At 38.0% G+C, this 20,786-nt stretch overlaps 1 protein-coding gene across 1 annotated transcript in view; it reads left to right on the top strand.

Annotated features, from left to right (window-relative positions):
- The window catches only part of slc27a6 (solute carrier family 27 member 6), a 30,792-nt gene extending 13,366 nt beyond the window's left edge, over window positions 1–17,426 (top strand). Inside the window, exons 5-10 of the mRNA XM_053410764.1 lie at window positions 368–562; window positions 7,041–7,131; window positions 7,231–7,429; window positions 8,473–8,570; window positions 12,956–13,086; window positions 14,354–17,426. Coding sequence (XP_053266739.1) covers window positions 368–562; window positions 7,041–7,131; window positions 7,231–7,429; window positions 8,473–8,570; window positions 12,956–13,086; window positions 14,354–14,530 — 891 coding nt within the window. The 3' untranslated portion in view covers window positions 14,531–17,426. The remainder of the gene's footprint in view (window positions 1–367; window positions 563–7,040; window positions 7,132–7,230; window positions 7,430–8,472; window positions 8,571–12,955; window positions 13,087–14,353) is intronic.
- The last annotated feature ends 3,360 nt before the right edge of the window (window positions 17,427–20,786 follow it).

The raw sequence follows: 20,786 nt of genomic DNA, 5'->3' as shown, positions 1-20,786 counted from the left end.
GATTAGTTGACATACTTTAGCCCGGATTTGCCCTGACTTGACTCTTTCCAGCATCTTATATAATTCAGGCTTTGGTCCAATGTGTGTGTGTCTGTGTGGTGAAGGCTGCTTTTGTTCCGACAGATTCCCTGTTGCACCCATTTGCTTCACACCAATTTGACCAAGTAGTTTTTTTTTGTTATTTCTTTGTTTAAAGGTTATATAAAGCTTGATTGAAAGCTCCTATTCTTGTATATTCCAGTGTGTCCGCTTAAGAACACAAAAACACAATGTTAATTGATAGCATTTACTCATTATTGAGAAATTCTCACTTTTCCCTTGTCAGATCTGTTTCGCTAATGTCTCTACATCTTTCTCACTTCATCAGAGAGAGGTGGATAAAGTTCACAAGGTGCGGATGGGAGTTGGGAATGGCTTGCGGCAGGATGTCTGGCGGGAATTCCAGAGTCGCTTTGGAAACGTTAAAATGTGCGAGGTCTATGGCTCCACTGAGGGAAACCTGTGTTTCATGAACCATATCGGCAAGATTGGAACTGTGGGCCGGTCCAATTTCCTCTACAGGGTGAGTGATGGGCAACATTGCTTGACTTTTATTTTGAAAAGGTATACAGAAACTGTTGCAACCATTTGTTTGTGACATAAATTCCGCTGATAAACATTCAGGGATCAACAGTGAAGACTGCAAGATCGACCGGTAGATCGAGATCGACCGGTAGATCGCGATCGATTGGTTGGCAACCACTGCTGTAGAGTTTATTTCACTGAAGCAGAGAAAGTGGGAACAAAGGAAAGCTGTTTAGTTGTTGATCTTTGTTGAGATTGTTTACATGTGAAATGTAGTTACATATGAAGAAAAATAAGATATTTTTCTGTTGTTGACAAGGTGTTCGACTTGGAGTATTTCTGCTCCGTTATTCATACGTGTACGGCAAAGTCAAAGCAAGTCTGGATCCAATTGTCCAGACATATTCCAAAGTATGTGTCAAAAAATGTCTTTATTTCTAGAGCCCTGACAGTTTCCCCCTTGAGCATTCATAAGAAAAAATGTCCTTTTAAGAAGTTCACTTGAGGTCTAAACATACCTTTCTCACCCAGTGTGTATGTTAGTGTGTGTGTTAGGAAAGGGACATTTTTAATGGTTTGTATTTATATAGCACTTTTCTAGTCTTGATGACCGCTCAAAGCACTTTACAGTACAGTTGGCCATTTACCCATTCACACAGTGCATTTATTAGCAGCACTTTTTGGTTCTATGAGGGAAAATTTGAGGTTCAGCATCTTGCCCAAGAACACTTCGGCATGCAAATGGGGAGGACTGGGGATGGAACCACCTCTCCACCCCTCAGCCCAAATTTTGAAGGGTTGTTGTGTCTTCAAGGCACTGGCTGTGTTTTTCCTCTAAAAGCATTTCAGTAATGTCTTAATGGCCAGCATAAGTTATGTGGGGTTATAGCAGGACGCTGAATATCTCCAGGCTGACTGAGGAGAGCACACTATCACTGTGAGCTACTGAAGGCTGTTTGCTCTGCCAGCCCCACCAGGAACACCCTGTTAAAAACAGAGCTTCATCGACTGTTCTGTTCAGCCTGTTCTGGGAAACAAAAGTGTTACAGAATTGACAGGGTTCATTTCCAAAGAGTTGGATTCCATAGGCTACATACCAATTCCTTCCAGCATATATGGTAGTTTTACAACAAGGACCTCCTCTGTAACCCCACCCACCCTTCCAACATAGAGGAGCAGCTATAATGTCTTCCATTCCTGTTCTTAGCAGTGTCACGATGAACAAATTGTACTCAAGGCGCACAGCTACATGACTCCTGAGGTGCATCAGCCACGTACTGAGCCACTCAATCCTTATAATACACTAAAGTTTGAATATCAGGTCTGTTTTTGACAAGTCACTATTATTAAATTAAAAGAAAAGTTCACCCAAAAATGATAATTCAATCATTATCTACTCACTCCTATGCCAATGGAGGGGTGGATGAAGTGTTTGAGTCCTCAAAACAGTTCTGGAGCTTTAGGGGTAAACATAGTCATCTAGGGTTCGGCCTCCAGGTAGCATCCGAATCTAATACAACTGAAGATATTAGGGACCTATCTTCAGAAGTAAAAAAAAAACTAAAAAAAATACATAACATGATTCCATACTGCTCCTGTGGTGCTGTCAATTAATCAAATTAAATTTGCATAGCCCATATTCACAAATCACAATTTGTGTCACAGGGCTTTAACAAGGTGTGACATCCTCTGTCCTTAACCCTCAACAAGAGTAAGGAAAAACTACTAAAAAAAACGTTTAACAGGGTAAAAAGAAGGTAGAAACCTTAGAGAGAGCCACATGTGAGGGATCCCTCTCCCAGGATGGACAGAAGTGCAATTAATGCCACGAATCTCATGTCTGTTTGCTGGAGTCAGGACATGGTTAGTTATCCCTGATAGAGAAACCACAAGCATTCCATTGGCATGGAATCTGATGTAAATAACTGCAGTGTCAACCACACAGTCAACTCAACTTTATTTGAATAGCAATGTACAGACAACTCATCTTGGGTTTCCACAAAGTAGAGCAAAAAAAAAGATACAAACACAAGATATATAGTTAAGGCTATAATGATTACAAAAAGACTAATGTGTAACAACTATGAGAGAATAGATTTTGGACAGAGGTATATACAACATTTCTATATATATAGAAGGATTTAAATGGAACAATTTTAAGTATTATCTGTAATGATTAGATAGTAAACCTATAGGTGTACTATTGAGTTACAGTCTACTATATATGCACAACGCACAATAGACATGAATAATACGCAAATTCACATATCTGTGTTATCTGTTCGGAATCCCTTTAATCCAAAACTTGTTTTGTTTAAATATCATGTTGCTGTAATGATTCAAGAAAGACCATAATTCTATATTTTTCACTGAAAGTAAAACAATAATGCAGCAGCCCTAGTTAAAGCAGGTCCACTTGACTTCTATTTGATCACTGAAGATAATAATGCATGAACCTTATTCACTGTTGTTGACAGACTGACCCAACACTTAACACTTTGTTGTTTCAGTCCAACTTCTTTAATACCAGTCAGTCAAGGTTTAAACCACACTTGTCTGTTCAAGTGCTTCCCATGTTCACTTCCCAACTTCCCATATCTTTAACTGTGGTAGAAGCAATGTGCAAGACATGAATCTCTCCAGTGCACATGTTAAGCTGGGTAAACTTTGGTGAACTGTGGGGGTTGAGATAAACAGCTCAGATGAGATCTCCTGGGCCATGTATTATCCATTTGTTACCTCCTGTCCTCCATCAGCAAGAGGGGGGTTGTTTTGATAGTGACTCCTTCGATTCATCCTGCACTATTGTGTTCTAAGGTTATTTTATTATGTCGTTATGTTTTATTACAGATTATGATGATTATTCATTATTATTAATGAGTGTCATGTGCTGATCCCAGTCAGGACAACAACATTAATAGAATCACTTCCTGTTTGATGAATTTGAAAATCTCTTCAAATTAAAAGCACAATGTTCATGTTGGTGCAATGCTTTCCTGTAGCTCTCATAGGTATTAGCCGCACTAAAGAAGAACTGAGTATAGCTGTTAATCTGAGTTACAAAAGAGGGCCTTCGTGTATTTAGCTTTAATCTGACCTCAATTGGGCTATTATTAGATCTGTCCCAGTGCCTTATAAAAGTGAAGTTATCAATCATTTCATTTCAGGACACATATCCTCTGTTAACAGGATTAAAAGCTCTGGGTATTCTTAGATTAAGTTGTGGCAGTGGTCCTTTGAGGAAAACCTTCATTTATAGAATATGTTTTAGCCTTTATGCCCTTTTAATGATTATTAGGAAACCAATTTGTTAAAATAACAGATTATATTTTCTGATGTGAAAAATCTGGTGTGTTCCTATGTGTATATGCTTGTACACAACTTAAAAGATGGAGGAGGGATAAACCTATGGGGATAAACAGAACTAAAAATAACCACACTTGTGTGGGCATCTCATGGCGGCAACACTACAGTTAATCATGTTGCAGTTTTTATCTGGTGTTTACTGTGCAAAGAGACTTTTGCTCTGGATAAAAGTGCTCTATCTGTTGTCAGATTACAAAAATAAGATCAAGACATTACATTGGCAGCTGCAGTGAGTACAAGTAGTAGTCCACCATGTCCTGATTGTGGAAAAACGTAAAAAGTCGTGCACTGAATTTGTAGGCAAAATGTCCTTAAAATATCTTTGAATTCAAAAGAAATGTGAGTGTTATGTTATTTGGTTGTAAGTGCTGATTCATTAAAGAGGAGGCCTTTATTGATATAGATGGTCAAGGTATAGCTAGTACTACTTCACATACTATTGAAGAGTACATGTTTTATGAGCTCAAGTAATTATAGGGGGGTAAAAAGTTAAACGTTTCCGTCTGAATAAAACAGTATAGCATATATAGTATAATGTAGTTTAGTTTAGTAGGCTGTAAATAAAGATAGAGGGCAGATCTCCACCTCTTTACAGTTAAATGTGCTTGACCAATCGCGTGTCACTTTTCAATCAATGATGTTTCACCCTGTTTTTTAACAACCTCAAATAACTAATTAAAACCAAACTTTGCATCATCGAAACATACATCATTGGGATAAGAGCCATACCTTAAATGATAGAAACCATCTTTGGGGGGGAAATGTGGGCGTGTTCTTTCCCTTTTGGTTTGGCTCTTAGCCCATCAACTTACATGAGCTGTTTTAGACATGACCTACGGGTCAAATCTGGAGCATTGCCTACAATGTTTACCCAGAGTTGGAGAAACGTTCACAACAGCAGCAAATTCTAATTATTCAGGCGAAGGTGGAGCAGCCAGGGGCAGCAGCCAGAGGCAGGAAGCGTCATATTAACTCTGCTGCTTCGATCACATTATTTTCTTGACAAAACCACAAACTCTCTTGACATCTTGGTCTGTCTCCTCTATGTGTATGACACAGCTTTTTCATCTGGAAATATTGGTTTTCTGTCTGTCGCCGTGAATTCATACATCAACTTCTCCTGGATTTCTATGGGCATTATACTAACATTTACAACATGCTGTATGACATCTGTCCCTTACTGACCATCAAAGCCGGAGTTAGCAAGCTATTAGAAAAAGTTTTTTTTTTTTTTTAGAGAGTAGAAGAATGATCATCGTTGACTTCAGCTTCATTGTCACCTACTTCAGGTTGAGAATGTTGTACCAATCCATTATTAGATGATGGGTTTTTGTCCCGTTCATGGAAATGATATGTTTACACAATGCATTTTATATTTTATTGTGTTGCTGGACTATACGCCATTTCATCTTGACTACACTGGTGTGCCTTATTTTGAGTCGAGTCTGTACTCCATCAGGTCCATCATAAAACACTCTAACCCAGTGTGGGCCAAGCTTTATGGAGCGTGGTATGGGATAAACTAAAGCGATCTCCATTAGTGCAATTAGTAAGTTGTCCTTTATACCTTTTATCATACGTCTCATCACTCCTCCAGCTATCTTGCATCCAGCTTTAATCAGAAACTCTGCAACAACACTGTCATCCGCAGATTCAAGTAGCTGTTTTATAGTAATCTGGAGATAGTTTTGATCAGCCATGCAAGACTTCAAGCTGAAAGGATTGTTTTCTTTAAGGTCAACATGCTTTCTTCTGAGTAATATTCCTCTCAACATAAGGTTTGCTCTTCCCTCCTAGTTATGAAGGTATATACATCAGAGAGCATGAACTTCTTGTACTGACCTCAAATGGTTTGGAGGAACTTGCTGGATGAGACTGTGGTAGAACTCCGCTTCTCAGATAGGATTGGATATGGCCATTTCCTTTGTTATGATTTCTCTCTCCATGACAAGGATTGGTATAACAGTCACTTTGGACTTACTCTGCACCACAACCTTACTCCAGGTATGATCCTTATCATTTACTGTGGCTCCAGAATTTGAATCACTAGTGTTGATGTTCTTGTTTGCAGTGGCCATCTTAGTGTTGTCCTTTTTGATATTCAGTGGTCAAAGGTTAAGGCCACAGTGACCTTAAATGAATCTGGAAAAAAAGACAATGTAGCAAAATGAAGACAGAAACTGCACTGGTTTTGGGAGGCATACAACCACAGTGCGGTAAATACTAGCTCAAAGCTAGGTATGGATTCAAACCCTCAAAATAGAAAAACTCAGAGGGAAACATAAATAAAAAATGAGTGGACAGATTTCTTTCCTTTTACCACCTCTATTCAATTGAATTTGGTTAAAATAGCTCGCAATCTTAAAATGCATCATCCTATTAATGTGTTACGCGTCTTTAAAAGAAGTTCAGCTTGGTAAGAACTAAATTAAATTTACCCGATATCTTGTCCATATATGGTATGTTACATCCTAAATCTCTTTCTTCTTAGATGCTTTAAATATGTGGTGCTAATAGATTTGACAACCTTGGATATCACTGACAGCAGAACTGAGGTTATTCATCCCCCCAAAAAACTTTCTTGATTTTGAAGGACTAAAGTGTAAAATGTTATGTTTGTCTTTAAAATTAGTAGTTTTTGCTTGCTGTTAGAACTTTTAAAGCAGGCTACTATTGCTGTTTGCAGTCATGTTTAAATAGTTATCTACCTACTAATTCCTCAAACGTTTATTTGTCTATATTTGGAACCCATATCCCCCTAATTGTTTAGCTAATCGGCTTCAAACTTGTCATGTCAATTGTAAATTGCCCTTTCAAAATGAATACAAATTGAATAAACAGCTGAACGCTGCTCTGTAGCAGGCAGTGTGCCTTCAACCTGTGGACCGAGTTGAACATGTCTTCTTCTACATCCTCAAATAAATTACAGTAGCGGTCACATACTGGGTCAAACTGTGGGTCAAAGTCACTGCCAGATCATGTTGATTTTGAATTTGTTATTTATTTCCCCATAAATGTGATTTAACCTTTAGTTGGAATGTGACTGATTGTTACAGTTAAGATGTCTTTGCCATTGCCCCATGATTAACATGTTCTCTTTACTTTTGTAGCTTTTGTTCAAGTACGATCTAGTAAAGTATGACATGGAGAAAGACGAGCCAGTGAAGGATCAGTATGGTTTCTGTCAGAAAGTGGGAAGGGGTAAGAGTGTTTCAATTACATTGTATTTTCAAAGTTGATCTACTGGGAAACAAAAAACATTTTACTGATTAAATAATTCTGACCTATTTTTTCTCTCAGGTGAGACAGGGCTATTACTGTCCAAGGTGAACACCACCAGCCCCTTCTTTGGCTATGCTGGAAGCAAGCAGCTGACGGAGAAAAAGCTGATGAGAAATGTATTTGTGAAGGGAGATGCCTACTTTAACACTGGTGACCTCATGGCTGAAGACCAGGAGGGCTTCATTTGTTTTAAGGACAGAGTAGGAGACACCTTCAGGTACTGTTTGAGGTCTAATATTTCCCAGCGCTCTCCTCTAAAGACAACTTTTTAGCTGTAATCTCTGCTGTCTGAGATCTCACGCAGCGCCATGCCATTATTACAGACATGCCTTTCTTTGAATTGACGTTTCTCTTCTGTTGTGCTGTGGCATTTAACCTGTGATGGTACAAGATTTAGCCTTTAGTCAGGAATGAAGTTCATTAAATTTCCTGCAAATATTAAAGGAACAATATATTGGCCATTCTTTTTTTAAATCTGTCCCTTTTGAGCCCCTTGCAATTGGAAGTTCAACACTGAAGAGTTGGAGTAACCCTCAACAGGATCCATGATTTATTTACAGTGTTTTTGGTTCCATGGGCTTTTACTTTTAACAGTAAAAACATTATTCAAGTGGAATTTTAATCCAGTTTGGTCCATGTTAAGCAGATACAGTAACTATATTAAAGCAAACAAAAAAATCCGTTAAGAAATTACGATTTATGTGTATTTGATATATGGGCCCCCCCCCTTACTCTATTAAATTGTCTCCAGACATGACATTACTCTACTTGGAATAATAATTACAATACGTGTGTCTGGTGCTGTTATAAGAAGTATGTTATGTAGTGTGGGCAGTAGGTGGACTACAGGACCATAAAAAGGATGTTTATATCCTATATAAGTCAAACATATTGTTTCCTTCCATTGTTCATATGAATGTGATGCAGAGGTTGGTGCAAAATTCATGAGTTGACAATTAGTTTGTCAGAATTTTAGGGTTCATTTTTTTCTTTAATCTATTAATCACCAATACCTCCTGTTGTTGCCTAGTCTACTGGACTGGATTGGACTACACAAGTGTTACACCCTCGAAGCAAAGCAAAGAAAAATAGACAAATAATGATTGATCACTTGGTGAAATTGAACTCAAGCAGGCGTTAATGAAAGCTTTGTATTACGTAGCAGCATAGAATGTTCTGAAAATGCTGTGTCCTGAATGTTATGCAACACTTGCACTATTAATTCATTTGACTGAAATCGGCATCTCTCCGTGATTTCAGGTGGAAGGGTGAAAATGTAGCAACGACAGAGTTAACAGAGGCTCTTGGGCTGGTGGATTTTATGCAGGAAGTCAATGTGTATGGAGTAGAAATTCCAGGTACGTTTGAAATATGATTGTGCCAATATGTCTACTATATACATACTGTTATACAAAAATATTGCATATTTGAGGCTGAAGGTAGTCAGCAAGTGTAAACATGACTTGGAAGAAGCCAAAGTTGGTACATAAAGTTATGTCAGAAGAAGAAAGTAAAATACAGTGCAACCAGTGTGAGATCAAGTCAAGACACTACAGGCAAAATATTCAGGCCTCATGAAAGAACCCTTTCATACTCTCACCCTAAATCCTAATGTAAATATTCTAGATGTATTACATTAATGTATATTTATACTGAATGTCTGACACTGAAGTTTAACTAAGTTATGAGATTCATGTCTTCAATGTTCTGGGAGAATTAGTTTCATTTTCATTTAAGATGAAACACGCTATGAGTTAAAGTGTTTTAGACATCTGTCCCTTTAATTGGATTAAGATTTATTCTTCTTTCAATGGTGAAACATATTTATTTTTAGGTCGCAAGAGTCTAACAATAATTACATGGAGGGTGAATCAAACTCCTATTTTAAAGGCCAACTGTAAATAGATTAAACATGTCTTGATTATTTAATCTTAAATGGATGATTTGAATGTGGAATTAAAGCAACTTCAGGTGAAACCAAAAAAAAAAAAAAAAAAAAAAATCTAATTCTAGGCAGCACAGAATTAAGTTTAAAGTAAAGTTTGAATTTCTCATCATGATATGATTGATTTTGCTCATATAGAAAGCACATGAATGATTTTCAGCTCTAAGAAATACAAGTAAATAGAACAGCATTTCCTCTTCTCATCAAACCTGAGCAGAGCAAAGCAAGATCAGCTCTGTCTAGCTTCACGGAGCTCATTGCATCAGAGAATCAAGTTCTCCATACTACAAAACAAAAACAATTATCATCTTCATTGTCACAAAACCACAGATGAGGGTTACACTTTTGTAAAGATGTAAAATGGCTCAAAAATAATACAAAACAGAGAAAGAAAAATCCCCCCCAAAAAAAATTAAAAAAAATTGCACATTAACTGTACCTAGAGATGGACTTTTAAAGGACACATTAATGTGATTTTGTTAATCACTCATCCTTGAAGTTATATTAAGAATCAAATAATAAATTGTCTGAAATATTAAACTGGTGTATCCTATTATCCCTGCTGTGTGAGAATAAGCTATTTAATGATTGGATTTTGTGTAATAATTTGGAGGCCAAAAGCTTTTCTCCGTTCCTCTAATGGACTGGATATATTGGAAAAATCCAAAATAACAAATTGGTACCAAAAGTGTAAATTTAACAATTTCTTTTGGAGTTTTTTACTTCTAAAAGAAAGCAATAGTAAAAACAAACAAACAGACAAACAAACATCCAAGCCTCCTTATGGTCTCAATGCCAGTTGCAACCTGTAAGGATTCTGGCCTTTCCCAGATGGCTTTCCGACTCCCAAACACTCTTATCTCCCTCCTTTCATCCTGTGCACTTACAAAAACGTTCTATTCCCACTTCTCTTCCCCTATTTTCTTTGCCACTCAAGTTTTACATTCTATTATCCATCTCAGAGCAAGATATTACTGAATTGAAACATCTCACTCCTATAGATCTTTCTTATTCCTAAACATAGCTTTATCTTTCTCGTCCTTAGTTCATCTCTCAAACCTTCAGTCAACATTCTTTTACTTTCTTTGGCAAATCCTTTACACGTTTACCCTCACATCCATACATACAACATACATCAAATGGCAGGCGTATATCGCCTCTAGTCTAGTTTTTGTATTATTTCTGTCTTTCCTCTGTCAGTCAGTCGGTTTTCTCTCAGTCTCAGTCAGTTTTTTCTGTGTCTCAGTCAGTCGTTTCCCTCTCTGTCTCAGTCAGCAAGCTGACCTTGACTCTTTTTCCTCTCCTCCTCTCTCGTTTTCACACACACTTTTTCATTCACACTAGTTCTTTCAGAAATAACTCCCTATATTATATAATCAACATTAATTTATAATTATTATATTAGTAATTCTTTCCCTTTTAGTAACGACAGCCTATGTGTTATTGGGGGAAGTGTTTTTTTTTTTTTTTTTTTTTTTAAATGACTGGGATCATCCATCCCTGTTTAATCCACCTGTATAATTTTCTCTGTTCCTCTTTTCTGGCTTTGTCACGATCCACAGAGTGTTCTATGGCTTTTAAAATGACCGCCTCTATTTTATTACGGCAGGTCGACATTTTATTTTCTTTCAAAAGGGCCAAATGAATCACCTCCTGGAATGTTACATTAGTAGTCGTCATTTTGTTTGTTTCTTTAACTACTTTTTTCACAATTTTTATCAAATACTGTTGGCAGAACTTAGATGTGGAGGACGCATTGCCATATGCACTTGGTCAGAACAGGAAGCTTCTACTACAGAAATAGTTTCAGTAGCGCCTGTTCTCTGGGTGTTTAACACAACCAAAATACACACTTTTCCACAATCTATTAATATTCTGCCAATATCTATTCCAACCCTCAATACCCTTTCAGAACTGTGACTCAAAACACTCTTTGTGTTCGTAATTACCTTGATGTCACAGGAAACCACCCCACACTTTTCCCCTTTAGTCCCAGACTAGGAAATCCCTGATTCCCTTTTTCACTTCATATCTGACTCCGGACACAGATATGAGTGTGGCCCCAGGCCATAGGATCCCAAATCCTTTAAATTATAGTGCGTGCTCCAAACACCACTTTATCAGTGTTCCATACACTTCTCAGTGTGGCCCCTGGCCATAGGATCCCAAATCCTTTAAATTATAGTGCGTGCTCCATGCACCACTTTATCCATAGGATCCCAAATCCTTTAAATTATAGTGCGTGCTCCATGCACCACTTTATCAGTGTTCCATACACTTCTCAGTGTGGCCCCTGGCCATAGGATCCCAAATCCTTTCAATAAATGTAAATGGTTCCAAACCATAGGGTCCCAGACCCTTACAATTTCCTTCACTTCACTCTTAATATGCTTACATCTCGTATTTCTCTTTGTTCACAGTTAATTTAGTTATTTTTCCAATCACAGCCGTTTTAGTTATAAAAAGGTCGCTGCTCGCCTGTTTTAGGTTGACCGGTCTTTTCACTGTGAACAACGAGATCCTCGAGATGTCATTTTATCGTCAATACGATCTGTCCTTTTTTCCTTCACTGGATCACGTCGGGGTCACCAATTTTGTCGTCGCCAGGCTTTTAAACTTGAACTCGCCTCCGGCGATTGGACAAGCGTGTTTGTTGATCCAGGATTTGAGAAGGAATAATTAGACACTTATACATGAAGTTCTGGAAATTGAACATTTATTGTATTCACTGAAATACTTACAGAGAGTCTGTGGGGTTCTGCCGGACACGTCACCAGGTTCAGTGGATCATGTCGAGAAGAAGCCCCGTTCAATCCTAAGTCCACAGTATATATAATCAGACACAGGGTGGGCACAGAGGCGGTTCTTTTTCCCTGAGGGAATTCAGCCATTGGCCAGATGTACACTGTTTCCTCAAAGTGCAGTTTTTTGCAAGCACATCACTTTCAACTGACCAGGTGTCCCACTACTGTGGCCTTGGCAAACAGGGAGCTTGCTACAGTGGAGAGACCCAGCAGATTAAGCATTTCAGGAGGATTTCATACCTTTTTCTCACCATGTTTCATGAAGCACCTCATTGTATTAGTTCTGGCACGTCCTCTCTCTTTTCTGAGCATCCGTGCTTTCATTATTTCAAATCTCAAGATGAATTTCCATCACACACTTTTCTCTGAATTGTATTTTGGGTCAGATTGACATTCAGATTGACACCTGCTCTTTCTGTGGTCCTGCTCTGGGCCTGACCCTGCGTCTGAGTCAAAAAGATTATACATCATTCTAAATATAAGAAACAGTTGTAGCATTATTGATTATATGGATTATACAGTTAATATTTGTTCACAGGATATAGGTAAAATATAATCACAAGATACAGAGAAACATAGATATCTCAACATTTCCTAAAGTCTTTCACCTGTGTCTTGCTTTGTAAAGGGACATTGGTCATCTTTAGATTGACATGATAGATATGAATGATTTATGACAGCCAAACTGTTTTATTGAAAGGGAAACTTAAGTAACAATTATATTTGATGAATGCATGGGAGCTCAGGAACAGAACCTTTTATCACTAAATGATTGGGTGATGATGATGTGATTCTAATTCAAATCTACCTTTCCTACATTTTATTTTCAAGCCCACTAGAATATGTTTCCTTGTAGGCAGGAAGCTGATGTATTTTTTATATTTGCTGTGAAGGTGTTTTATTTTGCAAAGATGGATGAAGTAAAGAATGGAAACCACGCTGTTTCTCTTCTTGGTAAATATTAACACTGAGCTACATTAAATGTTTTCCACAGGGCTTGAGGGCAGAGCGGGAATGGCTGCTGTGATTATAAGACCAGGTCTCATGTTTGATGGGAAGAAACTTTTTGAGCACGTGGTGACAGATCTGCCAGCATACGCTCATCCAAGGTTCATTAGGATTCAGGTAATGTGCAGAGAAATGCTAAATCTTGACTTTGTTCTAATTTATTATGACTATAATAGCTCTTTTATTATGACTATTAATAGGTTTGTTCCCCCCCCCCCCCCCCCAATTCATCATACAGCTCACTTAGTTCTACCTTTAGGACTCCTAAGTGTTTGATCATTCACAAAGCTTTTAGCATTAAATGTTCAACATACATAGAATATCTTTTCACTTAACCTAACATTGACTGTCATGATAACCGTACTGATACTGGTTATCATCGGTCTCAGATAACCCTGGGGTTTCTTATCCAGCTAAGACCAGTCATTAAATATGAACAACATTGTCAGAGGCTAAATAAGAAATAAGAGGAAATGCTGATGTCTGCATTTAGTATTGGTTTTAGCGACATACAAAGCTAACTTTCAACAAAGTGAAAGATAAATGATGATCACACGACTAGAAAAAACAAAAGCAACAGTAGAAATACATGATGTACATACATAATGTTGATCTTAACATTATAAGGCTAAACATGAACCGTACAGTTCAGAGACATTTTATTAAGATTCTTTGTTATTTTTTGTCTGAGGATGAACAAACAATTATGACCATGTGATGCGGGCTGTTTTCCTACCAAAGCAGTGAGGAGAGAAGTAGATAATGTGTGATGAGCTTAGTCTGCCTGAGCAGTTCTGAGCTACACTGACTGTTTTGGGCAGCACTGATAGAGTAAGAAAGAAAAAGCATCAAAACTATCAGTGTAATAAACTTTACAATTCGTTTAATAGAAGCTCTGTCTTAAAACAAGAGTGGACACATAGCAAGTCTGGATCGGCAAAACAATTCCACTCATCTGTAAATATACTCCTGACCCCAAAGTTGGCAACTCTGGGTCTGGAGCTGCAACTGTTCTTCTCATTAGTCATCAATCATTCCTTGATTATTTAAATATTTAACTTGTTAGATATTATTATTTGCACGTATTGCCCAATGTGACATTTTCACATGTTAATCAAAAGTCCAAAACCCAAGTTCTTGAATAACATAAGACTTAACTAATTGTTTCAGCTTTATTGTCGTTGATGGGTTCAAAGTAGTGGAGCCAGTCTTACCAGCATGTTCTAAAGGCATGCACACTCAAATGACACAACAAATCAAATGGCTATTGTACATTTGATCCCTTTAGCTTTTAACTAATGATCCCAAAAATTAAAACAATACATTTCAACCTCATTAAACTGTGAAACCTGCTGATTGTTGTCTGTTTATTTCTATTCATTAGGAGATGATGGAAATGACAAGTACCTTCAAGCAGCAAAAGTTCCAGCTGGTGCAAAGTGGCTTCAACCCCTCAACTATCTCGGACCCTCTCTATGTGTTGGACTATCAGCAGAAGAACTACATTCCTCTAACAGAAACTGTCTATCACAGCATCCTCGCTGGAGAATATAAGCTATAGAACTCACAAGTATGGGTATGATGACACCGTTTCAAACAAAGAGGGAGATAATAAGCTCTGCTGAATCCAGATATCTAAAGGGATTCCATGGAAACACAATACAATCAGATAGGATGATTTGTATGAAAATACATTAGTAAATAAGTGGATTATGATCAATTGACCATTTGCATACTTAACACAAATAGCACATGTTATTTACCAGTTTAAAACCTTCAAACAGACAAACTAAGGCGATCTCACCATTCATACCTTTAAACAGGCCTTACCTTCTAAATAAAAGTCTGTTTTGTGTGTATGAAAGCCATTTGTGAATGTTTATTGTAATTTAAACATTAAGACCCTATAAGGGATATATTGAGACATGGCTTTCATTTTTAAATTCTAATGCCCTTAATATAAAAAAGCATTGTCCAATAATCTGTCCAAATATTGCTTTCTTTAAATCCAACTTGAGTACCTAATCATATCTGAACCAGTGGCTAAATTGATCGAATTTTAAGGTACAAAAATAAGGGATTTATTGTTAAGTCAATAATAGATTAAATAGCTCACAGACAACTATGCTGGTTCATTTGATTTCTTTATCAATGTTTCAACAAGATAGGTACATGTTTACAAACATTTTCTTCTTATGCAAGCAAAATATCTGATTGATTAAATCCCTACATTATGCTGACCACTAAGAGGACACAATGCATGTTTTCAATTAGTTAAATTTTTTATGAAACTGAAATCATTTTATAGTCTCTGTGAGAGATTTTGATGAAAGCCCAACATTTTTGCCATATTCTTTTTTTCAAATGGTATGTTGTATTTAGTGATTTTTATTTTCTGTTTTTAGTTACCTGAGAATTTAATGTGTGCTGCTAAATTCCTTGACTGACATGCTTGGGAACTTTGCCAGGTCCAATGATCCTTAACTATTAGGTAAGGAATCAGTTAATGTTAAAGAAGTGTATTTGTACTTTCCCAGTAGATGAAGGATCAGGGGAGAGCTGTGATTTTTACCATCAGCCGCAATAAGCTTGCTTTCCTACCCACTTCCGAGTTTGAGCTAATGCTTTTGATTTATTTAAGGTGTCAACAGCTTATTTCAGTATATCACCATATTCCTCTTTTCCAAATAAGAGTAATATTTAGAAGGTTCAATTTACTTTTAGCAGAGAGTGTCTCTAGTGTGGTCGTTGTGTATGGCGTGGTCGTTGTGTATGGCATGGCGTGACTCTTGGAGAAGAAGAGCGCAGTGATGTTGCTGTGGATGAAGCCTGGTGGCTGGCAGAGAACAGGGAGCACGCCGGTTTCTGAACCAACACGCAGGCGATGTCCAGGCAGGATTCAGACAGGGAGGACAGGCGGAGAAACTAACACAGAGGAGGCTAACAATTAGTCGGACAGTATAATCTGGCAATGAAGGAAGACCAGGGTTCTTATAATGCAGCATGTGAGAAGTGGAGCTCAGCTACAGGTGTGCAAGGGAGCTGAAGGAAGAAACTACGCCCATACTGGGAACAAGGCAACACACACTCAGTCCAAGCATGCTATACCAACCAGTATTCATTCAGACACACATAAGAACAAGACATTATCTCAAGTATGATGTTTACATGAGTTGATAAAAGAATATTTCATTCATATTCCCACTTACTGTTATAGAGAATAGTCTGAGTATGATATTGAGCAGTTGGTAACTACTTTACATGTTGATGTCCCATAATGCTGTGAAAACTGCAAAAATGTGTGAACAAAATGTGACCATGTTTGGAATATTTCAAATGTTCTTTTATTGCATATTCTGAGTATGATCTTATTCGAGCAAAGTTAATCAGAAAATGTTGTTTGCCTGTCAGTACCCAATCAAAATAAGATATTGCTGTCCGTGTGAACACCGTCACTAAAAAGGCAGAAAATGGAATTTTCTAAATGTTTTCAAATGTACAAAAAAGGAAAAACTTGAAATATAATATTCTATTATTGACATAAGTCTCTTATTCATGACACAGGAAATTTTATTTAGATGCTCTTGGTGTAGAAACATCTCTAAGATGCTCAAGAACAATGGAAAACAATGATTGTTTGTGAATCAGAGCTCATATCCACCTCCAGCATCAGATATCCTGCTCAGGTTCTATCATCTTAAATGAAGACTGCCATTTCCATCCATTGTTCACTGATTTTTATTTCACATGACCAAGCTGAGCCAGAAGGAGAACACTTGTATAATTCTGACTTGCACTTTTTACGGAGTCAATATGGATGTCTACGTTTTACTCAGGTATATTGTCTCATCTTACTCCTACACTACTTTGCTTCGAGCGTGGGTCACAACAATTGACTCACAATAATATAATGCACTGATCAGAAATAATTAGATTTCACCTTGTTGAGATGAACTTGTAGCTAGCCCAGAGAGATCATCCGAAGGTTGCTCTCTTTGTTTGAGAAGAACATCTCTAGATAAGTATGTTTTAATTGAACAACTCAAATCCATTTTCCCTCTCTAGGGACACCTTGTGTCTTCAATCTCTTCAGCTGTACTACTCATCTAAATCAAATCTCAATCTCATTTATTTGATTTTGTGTGTATTTACTAATAGGCTACATTAAGAGTTTCAGAATGTGCTATTTTTGGATAATCATTTCAAAGATTATAACAATTCTGAACTGAATATAGACCAGTTTCTTTTATTTTCTTAGTTGATGTTCCTCCTGCTAAGTGTTGCACTTAGAAACAATGGGTTTAATATTTATTGTATTTGTTCTTGTTTTTCATGCCTCTTGCTGCCGCCACTTTTCTCTGCCATGGTTGCCGTGTGCTGTAATTCAGTCTCTGAAAGTGTTGGCAGTTTAGCCTCAATAAAAGGGGTGAGCTTGAGTGCCATGGTGTTAAAAAATGCTTGAAGAAATACATCTTGGTTTGTTCAATACATTTTAAAAAAAATTGATTGGATTAGAAATTTTGTACATTAGTGACAGTATCGATAAAAACCCTGTTGCTGAATGTAAAGCAACATCCCACACTCGCAGAACATTCACACTGACATGTGACAAGTAGCTTTAATGAAATAAGTGAAACATCTGTTTGCCAATAAGAAGCAAATGAAAAACAATACATACATAAATTATTAATATATGAATAAACTGCAACATGACAAATAAGACATTACAGTAAGGATCCTAAACATTTTTGTTAACATACTTAATCTCAATCAGTCAATACAATTTTATTTATATAGCCCATATTCACAAATCACAATTTTATAATTACAAGGTTATTATCCCCTGCCCTAAACCCTAAAAACGAGTCAGGAAAAACGACCCCAAAAAACATAGAAACCTCAGAGAGAGCCACTTGTGAGAGATCCCTCTCCCAGGAAGGACAGAAGTGCAATAGATGCTGCGTGTAACTGACCACATCAACAAATCTTGAATAGTAGGCGGCTCTCCACAAAGCAAGAGCCGCCTACTATTCAAAACTAATAGAAGAGAATAAAAACAACCCCAGGTTTCTCTTCAGCACTGTAGCCAGGCTGACAGAGAGTCACACCTCCACCGAACCCAGTATTCCTCGATCCCTAAATAGCAATATCTTTATGACCTTTTTTAATGATAAAATTCAAACTATTAGAAATAAAATCAACCATCTCCTGCCCTCAATTGGCACTAATACCCTCCCAACAACAGAGATCTCAGAAACGGCTGAGAATCCTACCCATTACTTAGACAGCTTCTCTCTGATCACCCGTGATCAGTTTACCAAATTAATCTCAGGTTCTAAACCAACAACCTGTATCTTAGATCCCATTCCTACCAAATTACTTAAAGAAATTCTGCCCCTAATTGATAGTTCGTTACTTAACATTATCAATCTGTCATTATCATCAGGTTATGTACCACAGTCTTTTAAAATAGCTGTCATCAAACCCCTACTCAAAAAACCCACCCTAGACCCAGAGGTTTTAGCCAATTACAGACCAATATCTAATCTCCCCTTCATCTCTAAAATCTTAGAAAAAGTTGTTGCCAATCAGCTGTGTGAGTTTCTCCAGGAAAATAATATATATTAAGACTTTCAATCGGGGTTTAGAGCCAATCACAGTACAGAGACAGCCTTGGCCAAAGTCACTAATGACCTTTAAATAGCCTCAGATCAGGGACTTGTGTCGGTCCTCGTTCTGTTAGATCTCAGTGCAGCATTCGACACAATTGACCATCAAATTTTATTACAAAGACTCAAACAGTTAATCAACATTAATGGAACCGCCCTTAACTGGTTTAAATCGTATTTTTCTGATCGCTCCCAATTTGTGCAAATTAATGATGAGTCATCTGTGCGCACCAAAGTTAACCATGGTGTTCCACAGGGCTCTGTGCTCGGCCCAATTTTATTCTCATTATATATGCTTCCACTAGTAAACATTATCAGGACACACTCGGTAAATTTCCACTGCTATGCGGATGACACCCAGTTATATTTGTCAATAAAACCTGAACAAAGTAATCAATATACTAAACTTCGAACATGTCTCAAGGACATAAAAACCTGGATGACCCGCAATTTTCTCTTATTAAACTCAGACAAAACAGAGGTTATAATACTTGGCCCCAAACACCTTAGAGATGCATTATCTAATGATATAGCTGCGCTAGACGACATTGCCCTTGCTTCCAATGAAACAGTCAGGAACTTGGGAGTGATCTTCGATCCTGATTTATCCTTTAATAGTCACTTAAAACAAATTTCTAGGACCGCTTTTTTCCACTTGCGTAATATTTCCAAAATTAGACATGTCCTTTCCAAAAAAGATGCAGAAAAACTAGTCCACGCCTTTGTTACATCGAGACTGGACTATTGTAATTCATTTTTATCTGGCTCCAGCAGTAAGTCGTTAAAGACTCTACAACTTGTCCAAAATGCCGCAGCACGTGTCCTGACGAGAACAAAGAGAAGAGAGCACATTTCTCCAGTATTAGCGTCGCTACACTGGCTTCCAGTTGAATCTAGAATAGAATTTAAAATTCTCCTCCTCACCTTCAAGGCCCTTAATAATATGGCGCCTTTTTACCTTAAAGAGCTGTTAGTACCTTATAAACCCGCTAGAGCACTCCGCTCCCAAAATTCAAGCCTACTTGTCGTCCCTAAATTCTCTAAAAGTAGAGTAGGAGCCAGAGCTTTTAGCCATCAAGCCCCTTGGCTGTGGAATAATCTACCACTTTCAGTTCGGGAGGCAGTCACCATCTTTTCATTTAAGAGTAGGCTCAAAACCTTCCTTTTTGATAAAGCTTATAGTTAGAGCTAATTAGTGCGGCAGAACGTTACTTGTTCTATTTTATGACACATGACACACGTAGCTTCTCTTTCCAGCTTCTCCTTCCTCTTCTCCATCCCTATCCCCCTTTCCCGGAATCCCTTTGCTTTATCACCCGCAGATCCAGGGCCTCTGTGGCCGCACCATGGATTGCGGTTTGTGGATCGTGCACCGGGGGTCGCGGTGTTGGATCCAGTGTGGCGGATTCTGAGTCATGTGGGCTGATCGTGGTGCTGGTGGCGGACCCTGTGTCGCGTTGGCATTGGGCACGGGCGGTGGACCAGGACCGCGGTGGTGGCTTGTGATGGGTCCTGGTGGTCGGCGGTGGACGGTGACTGAGGACTGGAGTGGCGTCTGGTCTGGATGGTGGATCATGGTCTAGATGGTTGCTGACCATGGACTGTGCTTGCAGCGGGACTGCTTGGCATGTCATGTTGGGGTTGTCCTTCGGGATGTCTACCCTCATCACATGCTGCTAGAGACTTTGATTATTGATGATGTTTTCCTGCACGTGGCATCTATTGCACTTCTGTCCGTCCTGGGAGAGGGATCCCTCACATGTGGCTCTCTCTGAGGTTTCTACATATTTTTACCCTGTTAAAAGGGTTTTTAGTAGTTTTTCCTTACTCTTGCTGAGGGTTAAGGACAGAGGATGCCACACCCTGTTAAAGCCCTATGAGATGAATTGTAATTTGTGAATATGGGCTATACAAATAAAATTTGATTGATTGATTGAACAGATGTACCATATTTACAACACAGATTTGAAATTCAAAATTCCAGATTCAGCACATTTTGGTGGTCAAAGGTCACATGGCTTTGTATGGTACATTTTTCAGCAATTCCAAAATAGAGTTTCATCACATCTGGTACACACATTCACTTGGACTCAAGGATGACCTTAATATAATCTGCTGGCCAAGGGTCAAAGGTCAAGGTCACTGTGA

This window comes from Pleuronectes platessa, chromosome 19 (genome assembly GCF_947347685.1).
Source record: "Pleuronectes platessa chromosome 19, fPlePla1.1, whole genome shotgun sequence".
NCBI classification, from domain to species: domain Eukaryota; kingdom Metazoa; phylum Chordata; class Actinopteri; order Pleuronectiformes; family Pleuronectidae; genus Pleuronectes; species Pleuronectes platessa.
This window is presented reverse-complemented; position numbering and strand designations above follow the sequence as displayed.